Below are 9,643 nucleotides of genomic sequence, written 5' to 3' on the forward strand. Positions count from 1 at the left end.
GTGTAGAGCCTAGCACACTGCAACTTTTGATTCCAGTTACGAGCGCTCAATTCATTACGTAGATCTACGTCAATACAAGCTTATATAATAATGATCAGTTGCTGAGGGGAAAAAAAAACTGATGCGTTTGTATCTGATACATTTGACGCCCGGGCCGCCCGCCCCCCCGCCCCCCCCCCCCCCTTCCCCGACACAGTCACACGTGTGCAGGCCGCCCATCCGACCCCGACACATGCCAGAGTACATGTGTGCGAGTGCCAACAACTCTTGTGTTGGTATGAAAAAAAGGCCGCTGATTGGTCGTATTCAATTGGCTAAGTGAACAATAGTTCAAGATGCAGGACAATGGATGGTTTCCGGGAATAGATAACGTTCGTCCTGGGAGAAAAGTGAGCGAAGTCACGTCTGTGTGGGGCTGTTCCCCCTGGAAGCGACCTCGTTGAATCCGAGCTTGCTGATCAAAGTGCTCGTTGAATCTGGGTTATTTTTATTGATTTTAAGGAAGAAAAAAAAACGGGGAATCCATCTCCTCTCGTTGAATCCAAGTTCCACTGTATATGGACAATGTAATTGTCTTTTTTTGTCTAAATGTTTAGTAACTAATCCTCCTAAACTGGCGACATTTTAGCATTTTTAACTTTTATCTTAGTTATTTTGTTCATAAAAGCATGCTTATTTTAGATAGTCTATATTGCAAATAAAACTATTAAAACCAAAGCTCTTGTTAGTTTCCCTATTGGGAAGTGGAACAGGTATTGGGATCCTGGACGGACATGTCTCTAACATGTCTCTAACATGTCTCTAACATGTCTCTAACATGTCTCTAACATGTCTCTAACATGTCTCTAGCTGTGGGTGTTCCCCCTCAGCATAACTATTGTGTCTTGCTTTTCCATCACCATTGTCTTACCATAAATTTTCCTGCTATCCGTGAATCAAATCTAAACGAATCTTTTTATTTTTTCCGCAGTATTTGAACTACTTACGGAGCCAGGCTAAGACGTTAATCATGTTTGCCGGGATGTTGCCGTACCGACTGCCAGGAGATACAAATGCCAGACTTGTGCAGACCGAGGTGCTCATGAGCTGAATCTGACTAACGCGCACTCACACACTGATGTTATGCTCTGCCTGTGTAACTGTAACTGGTTTCTTGAACATTTTTCAACTTGCAAACAAAATATATAGTCACAAAAGTTTGCCTTCAGTTCTTTTTGCCTTCAGTTCTTTTGCTCTATTTCAGGCCCATGCTGACTCCGGATTTTTATTGACAATCCACACATCATCCTCAGTAATGGATAAAAAAAATAAAAAATTGGCCTATTTCTTCCAGTTACATAGTCAGAGCATGGGACCATCAGCATTGGTTTCCATGGTTTTATGTAATGACTTTTTGTGTTTACACTCGAGTGTCTGAATTCAAGATTGGAGCAGCTATTTCCACAAAAGTGCAGTGAGTGCGGTTGTTGCCATAGGACATGAAGATTAGGAATGTCTTTGCTTAAAGCTCATAGACCAAGTATGGTATAAAAATGTTTCAGGGCATAAGAATAGAAACAAATTATTTGGATTTCTCTCTTGCTCCAGACAGAGTTATGAAGAGATACATGGATTTTATGACTTGCCTTGTAAATCTCAAGCTGTTAAGAAGTTTACTGTAATGTCACCTTAAAAATTGTCTGTGCTATGATAATTTAAACTGTTCTTGGTACTGTAATGCTTTCGAAATGAGAAATGATCAATGATTCATGCATATTTGTGTATGAGATATGTATCTCTATTCTTGTAAACAATTTTTCACCTTTGTTTATTGACTTGAGCTTCATTTCAATTCGCTGCCTGTAAAATGGTTGTCAAAGCAGAGGGTAGATAGTAGGCAGTCTAACTTAGGTTACATCTTATTCCAAGTCTTGAATTATTTTTCTTATCAGCCACCTGGCATTTTTAAAACTTAATAATGGTTAATGTTATTTGTTGCATCCAATACACACGCAAATAGACGTCAGTTCGAAGTTGGGGAAGTTTAGGGTCAATTTTTGTTTTGTTTTTTTGGCCAACTGTGGCGACCTATAAAAACAACACACCAGAATTCATATATGTAAATATCCCTTCAGTAATGTCAGTGGACGTCCTATGTATGTGCTTGTATTTGTGTAATTTGTCGTTTGAAAGGGGATGGCATTGAGACCATGTTTGTTTTACTGTGACTTGATAAGAGACTGAGGGTGAGTGAGAGAGTGAGGGTGAGTGAGAGAGTGAGGGTGAGTGAGAGAGGAAGAGAGAAAGGAAGTTCAAATCTGTGTAATGAAAAATAGGTGTTTTTCATTGTTATGCACTATGAGAATAAAATCCTCCTTTTGAAATTATTTTGTTGTAGAAGGGGGCCATCTTTTTTTTGTATTTCTCCTTTGGTACTGCTCATGCTGCCATGTCTTCGAAATAATTGCTGCTGTAGGTTGCTAGTGAAAGCTTTTAAAGATTTAGGATCACAATTTAGACTCTACAGCATCTAACTTCTTTTGCTCATGACTCCCCCCTTCCATTGATATAAATCTTTTCTCTATTGCTTTTAGGTTTTTGTTTGTGGGGGGGGGGGGGTGAGGTGGCATTTACTTTTTCCAGTTCATGACAAAACTGGTGGTCCGTTTTATGTTTGGGATATGGAGAAGGGAACTTGGGCCTCCTTTGAGTATTTTGTTAGTATGAATTACATTCATATATATATATATCTATGTATGCATTGATTTTGTGAAGGAGACATTGAGGCATTGTTTTGTATTTTCTAATGCATTGTTGTTTCTCTTTGTAATAAAAAAAAAATAGTTGACTGTTTTTCACTTTTTACTGTTTGGCTTCTTGTTTCAATGCCTTGCTGTTGCCACTGTGGTACAGTAGAACATAGCTATAGCGGCACCCACCATGCCAGAATTCCCTTTTATTCTATGTAAATGTAAACTCAATTACCTGTGCTGGGGTTTAGTGGGGCAAGGAAAGGACCGAACTGGGATAGAGCGGGAGACATCGAGCAAGCTCTACCTGGAGGGGAGGGGATTGGAGGGCTGTAGACGGGCTCCAAAAAGGCAGTCAGGGGTGCGCGCTGTGATTGGCCAGTCCAGTGATGAGTGAGGTAGGGCAGGCGGCAGAGAGAGAGATGGTGCGGAGAGACGCGTTACGTGAGCCACTCCAAAAGGGATGTGCTGTTGCTTACACGCTCAGTGTGAGAGCGTAGGCCATAGCCCTAGGCCTAGGCTAAGCCGTTGAAGTAAAAGAAGAGGAGAGCGTGTAGTGTGTGATTCCTGATTCATTGAATTGCGATTGTTGATGCTCAGGCATACGCACGCATCCACTCCACCAGTTCTACCGGCCTCTGGTACGATAGACAGCTTTAAGCAACGAGACCGAGGAAAAAATGGCTTCCAACAAAGACAAAAGGAAATTCTTATCACTTAAAGGCCGATATAATCGACGAAGTTGACAAGAAAAGGAAGACTAATGTAAAGCGCAAATTTTATTGATAAGAAAGAGAAGTAATCATGTGTATTTTCATAATTTTTTCGGTAATTTCCCTTTTGCTTCCTTTTTGCGGGCTTGCCTGCAGAGGGATTTTTCTTCTGAAACCAAATACCAAATGTCCCGCTATAGATGCGGTCTACTGTGTTGATGTAGAAATCCATTCCAGAGGAATGTTTGGTTTACCCTGGTAAGGCTACGAACTGAGATGAATTATCCTAAGACATAATACGAAAAATAGGTGCCTTCCTCGAGGTGCATCTGTTGGCAAAGTCTGTGGCCAGCTGCTCACCAGTGGTAGACTTGTCCTTAACCTGACTGGCGGTAGCCGAAGCAGACTTTGTGCTGTTGAAGCTAGAGAGGTGAGCAGAGTAAGCCCGATTCCCTGTAAGGACTTCTCTGTTGACATCCGCCTCTTGGCGCTCATATTTATGCAGTTGCGAGCTCCGTAAAACTTCTACTTATACATAACCTGACTGCATACCTTGTTCCCTTCTATGCATAGGACGCACGCCTGAGACTATCGCTGTGTTTTAGCGGTGGACGCTCAGGAGCTCCAGTGACTGGTCATGTGGTACCAGGTTAAACTTCTGAAATGTAATACAAAATGCATATTATTTTTATCAGAATCTAAAATCACATCTTTTTGTACTTTTAATACTACCACTACTATACACAACACTTCCTGGATTTTTTTTCTTCACAAATTGCACAAACAGGGGGATAAAAAAAACCCCGACAACTAGTTTTGTAAATATCTTCCTCCATACTGAAGTTTTGTGTTTCAGATTTGAACCTAAAGGAATTTGTCTGATATTCATTTTATATAAGTTCATTGAATGATTTTGCTCTCTATATGGCGTATTAAAAAAAACACATTTTCAACCTTGTCGCCATTGTTATAGTATGACGCGCCAGTTCGATGCTAAAAGTTGCAACAGTCGCGCCATATTGCAAGCTGCAGTAGTCTAACAAACCAGCAGAAGTCTGCAGATAATATTTTTCCAAAATTATGTTTGCCTACTGAGATCATGGTTACGTTTAATAAAGAGCAGAGAGCTTTTTGTTGTATTGAACATTACCTCTCCACAAACTCACCATTCTTGACATTTCGTAAGTTCTGCACCCGGCATGGAGAGAATGCTTAAGTGCCCTCAAGACCATTGGCGTCATGAGTAGAAAAGTTCCGTCAGTTTAGATCTAAAGCGAATCAGAACTAAAAATTGCTTAATAAAATGACCACTTCAGGTTGAATACGCAACATGCACAGCTCTTTAAACGTCATCACTGTGCAGATTTCAGTAGTCCAGTGCCTCCGTATACGATCTGCAGCTAGGACTTTCCTTCACCTCAACAGTCTGCATTCTCATGGCAGATCTTAACCTACAACTACACTATTTTCATCTTCGCTAGGCCGATATGACATGGATCAGAGCAATGTGGCACATGGCAATGTGTTCACGATTCCTCGATTGTCTTGAAAAGCGGGGTCATTTCCTCGGTAACATTTAATTTGGTTTAGTGCACAGCCCATTTTCACCTTGCGGGCAATGTTAACTCCAAAAAATGCTGTCTATTGGGTACCCCACTCCCTATTGTCTCTAGAAACCACTTCATAATAGTATGTACAGTCAGTGTGTGTGGCTTTAAACACTCACGGTTTAGCCGGTCCTTGTGTTTGGGCGCCATTGAACATTTCGAACGAAGCGTTAAAAAAGTGTCTTGTCCAACGGAGGGCGTAGAGCACTGCTTCTACTTCTACTAGCTAAATCAGTAGCCTGATCAATTACCCTACTTGTGTGCAATAATCAAAGTGAAACTGTGACTAGATCTAGTCTTTGAATGAATTAGAATTCAAATTTCGGAAGAACGCCTTTTCTTTAATGGTTACACTGACGAAATGCCTTCTTTCTCGAAAGTACTGAATGTTGTCCTCATCAACTTGTTGTTTCCTTCAGTTGTCAGGGAGAAAATATACATTGTTCACACCAACTGAGCAGCAAGTAACCAAATGTAAGCCTTATAGTTATAAAAAAAAACCCCACCCTAAGATAGATTCGTATATAAACAGTGATGTTAAGTGTTAATTAGTCAATCAATTAATAATCTATTTATTAATTTATAAATTTGACTATTTTAAAGTAGCAGTTTTTACGCCCCTATCGGCACAATTTAGCTCATTTATCTATGAAGCTGGTTTGGCCCTTTTGGCCAGTGCCAACCCGGGTTGAAAGGTATACAACATCCCAGCAGAAAAAAGCGAGACACTCGATAACAATTAAAAATTCTCCCCTTTCGGGCTGAGCCACAGACACCCGAAATTGTACTTGTAGTTGGCGTTGGAAGGTTAACAAGATTTTAAAAAAGAGGCATGAAGAACTGAAAAGAACTTTTAGATTAGCTTAATTTGAATTTGACCCCAAAAAAAGAAGAAAAAAAAGAGAAGACAATTTAGAAACCATAAAACAGAGTTAAGCTATAGATCTAGATCTAGTGCTGACAAGGCAAGCTCAGACTAGATACTCGTACATATTATAGGAATAAAGCTCTGCATTTTCTGAGTAGGTGGTTGGCGGGTGCTCTGGTGTGGTTTGCTTCTTCTTTCCTACGAAACATCTGTCGTCCTTATCCCCCCTTCTTCTTTTTTATGTTTGTTACTCTCTTGTAACACCTCTAATCTTCTGGCGCTCATATGACCGTAGGCAGTTGCAAGCGCCATAAAACTTCTACTAAAACTAAAAGCTAATATTTTCTGAAAGAGAACAAAGAATTTACGTTCTCTCGTATTGTATAAAAACATTAGAATCTGTGTTTGAGCAATGCTCTGTTCTATAGTATAAACTGCTACAGTTACAGAATACTTTATTTTAGTGTGGAATGAGATTTGACATTACCGAGACATTACCCGCGACCCATCCATAATTTGTCCATCTGTACGTCAGAAAGGAAGCGCTTTGTCGCTTCCATGACCCATGCCATTATACTTTGTTCCCAATTTGGCGCCCTCAACAGAACCGCTGTGAAATTGGTCCCACTTTGTTGTGAAGCAGGTTAACGCAACTAAATATTGTTGGTTTTTTTATACCGTACATTTCCTTTCAACACGATTTCTCACTTTGTTCATCAAGAGGAACTCACTTTTTCCCCATACCAGTCCCTCGGGCGTACACATTGAAAACAGGTTTATGGGGGCTCTCGTGGCCAAGAGGTTAAGGTATTCGCCTCTCATTCAAAGGTTTGTATCCTGGTAGCGACAGAAAAATTTACTTCCTTAAAATTGTGTCCTTTCACCTCCTTTCCTGCTCTCACTGAAAATGTTCTGTCGTCTGCTTTCGTCGCCACTTTCTGCCCCCACCCCCTCACCTCCTTTGCCCCCTCCGCTGGGCTCCAAACTCTTTCTGCAGCCTTTCTACTTCTACTCCTTGGCTTCTTCTCACTGCTGTCTTTCAGCCACACACCTGATCTTCTGGTAGGAAAGATCTACACCAAGCCTTCTCGGACAATGGCGAAAAAATCTCGGATGTCTCGTCTGCAAGTTGCGCACGTTAAAGATCCCTTGGTGGTCTAAAATCGACATGAGTAGGCTTCGGCCACCACCCGGGCAAAATTCAAAATTTCCAAGCAACTGAAATTAAAAAAAAATGTGTAATATGTCCCATGCGCTCATATGACCTCATACAGTTGCGAGCGCCGTCAATTTGCGTACATTTACTACCCCCCCCCCACACACACACACCCAAAACACGTTTATTACGGCGTGATAAATGAAGTTAAGGGAGTTGAGAACACGCAGGGTGCTTCCAAAGACAAAAGAAGTATGGAGTTTATAATATGATTCTCAGATATTTTTCTAACAATTTATCAAGTTAATCAGACAAGGACTCGATAATATTGTGTTCTCAATTTCCCCGAAGGACCAAAAGATTTATAGAAAAGTCATCGATTACTTTACTCCAACAGCAAAAGAAGAAATCAAATAGATTGCTATAGCTATAGTATAGATAGTCTACCGAGAACATGACAATGTCATTTAGACCATAATATAGCCTTCCCTCCATCCTTTAAAAATTGTATAGGTGAACTTCTTCTACACATTACCTGAATTGTAAATGATTCTCTCCTCACAAGCACAATTCCAAACTATTTTAAAACAGCACATGTTTTGAAAAAAAAAGCTGAATTTGATGAAAAGGATTAGAACAATGTAAGACCAGCTTCAAATCTTTCATTTTTGCGGAAAAGGTTGTTTCTAATAGACACTTACAGCATATAAACTCAACTATTCCCAAATGAAGTTTATCAGTAAGCATACATGGCACACCGTAGTACCGAGACAATGTTACTTAAAATCTGCACTGACATTTTAAAAGGAACTGAAGAAAGAAAGATGTGTCTTCTTACTCTTTTGGACCTTTCTGCTGTTTTCAATATCATTGATCAAGATACTAAATATTGCTTTTGATGTAAAAGGTACTGTCCTTCACTGGTTTGAGTCTTGTCTTAAAGATCAAATACAAGTAGTTGTGTTTGGAAGCACGTGCTGTACATTAAGATAATATGACATGAATTACAATCTTTATGCTAATGACACTCAGATATTTATAAATCTATTGATTTTGATCAAATGTCAGTATGTCAGTTTTAGTCTACGAGCGGTGGGAATAATGGTTTCAAGAAATTTTAACAATAAATGCAACTATACTACCTATTATCAATGATTTATTTTCTGATTTGGCTGTCTTTCTCCAAGCTTTCGCGGCCAGGAATCGATAACCATGCCATGACCTGATTATGAGGCCGTAAAAAGTCCAGGGTAAAAAACCAAACAAACAGCTACGGCAGTCCTGTGATTATTAGATCTAGGTGTTAGCCCCCCCCCCTCTCCAATCTGAGGTTGACTCTTTCAGATTGATAAGATTGTTATCTTACATAATCAGTTCTTATCACTTATGAGAGTGGCCCGAAATGGATGAACAGAGTAGGCTACATGTATTTATGTGGAAATGAAACAATTTCGAGTGTTGTTCACACTGCTCATTGGTGTTTTCCTGAATATCTTTTGCTATTTAAATTTATAAGGCTATTTTCTATCAAGGTCTGTGGGTTAATCTGACAGCTACGATGTTAAGGAAATGAAGGAGTAATTATATGATAATGAAGACTCTTCGTCCCTGGTTCCTGAAACTATAGCCTATCATCCAAACAGAGCAGTTAGATTAGATCAGCCACTGTCAAACTGGTCCTTGGAACCCCAGAACAAAATTACAGAGCGTTGTCATAAGATACTTCTAGATTCTATTGTAACAGAAAGTGAACGTAAAGGATTATTGTAGAATATAAAGAAAACAGAAGGCATGGTGATATCCCCCCAAAAAGCAGCAGAGCCTAGTGGTAATCTCATTAGCAAAAGTGAAAAGATCAAACTAGTCGAACAGTTTAAATATCTAGGATATATGATAACATCTGATGCAAAATGTTCCACAGAAATAAGACGGAGAATTAAAATGGCTAAGGCTAGTTTCAATAAAATGAGCCCAATCCTGAAAAATAGAAACATCTCTTTGAACACCAAAATGAAAGTTCTGAAATGCTATGTTTGTTCAACCCTTCTATTTGGTTGTGAACGCTGGACAATCGCTAAAGACAGTGAAAATAAAATAGAAGCCACAGAAATGTGGTTTCTTAGGAGACTGCTAAGGGTATCGTGGAAGGAAAAGAGATCAAATGAGGTAGTGCTTGATGAAGCCCACGTGAGACGCTCAATGTTAAAAACAATCAGGAAAAACAAATGCAGTTTTTGGGACACATAAATAGACATACGGGTCTTGAACACCTAGCTCTCACTGGCAAAATTGAGGGCAAGCGAGGCAGGGGAAGGCCCAGAACAACATACTTGGGGAACCTAAACATATGGGTAACGGGGAAAGATCAGGAAAACGTAGCTTTTTTGAGAGCACCCGAGCAAAGGAATGAATGGAGAACCATGATCACCAATGTCTGTCGCAGATGTGGCACTGGATGATGATGATGTCATAAAGATGAACTGTTGTTTTTTCAGGTACATGCATGAGAAGGGAGGGAGAGAGGGAGAGAGGGAGGAAGGGAGAGAAGAGAGAGAGAGAGAGAGAGAGAG

At 40.0% G+C, this 9,643-nt stretch overlaps 1 protein-coding gene across 2 annotated transcripts in view; it reads left to right on the plus strand.

Annotated features, from left to right (window-relative positions):
* The window catches only part of LOC101863846 (nuclear pore complex protein Nup93), a 31,369-nt gene extending 28,532 nt beyond the window's left edge, over positions 1 to 2,837 (plus strand). For both annotated transcript variants that reach the window (XM_005108299.3, XM_005108298.3), the window contains exon 23: positions 971 to 2,837. In XM_005108299.3, the coding sequence (XP_005108356.1) occupies positions 971 to 1,090 (120 nt within the window). In that variant the 3' untranslated portion in view covers positions 1,091 to 2,837. The remainder of the gene's footprint in view (positions 1 to 970) is intronic.
* Positions 2,838 to 9,643: the final 6,806 nt, after the last annotated feature.

This window comes from Aplysia californica, unplaced genomic scaffold, assembly GCF_000002075.1.
Source record: "Aplysia californica isolate F4 #8 unplaced genomic scaffold, AplCal3.0 scaffold00676, whole genome shotgun sequence".
NCBI classification, from domain to species: Eukaryota; Metazoa; Mollusca; class Gastropoda; order Aplysiida; family Aplysiidae; genus Aplysia; species Aplysia californica.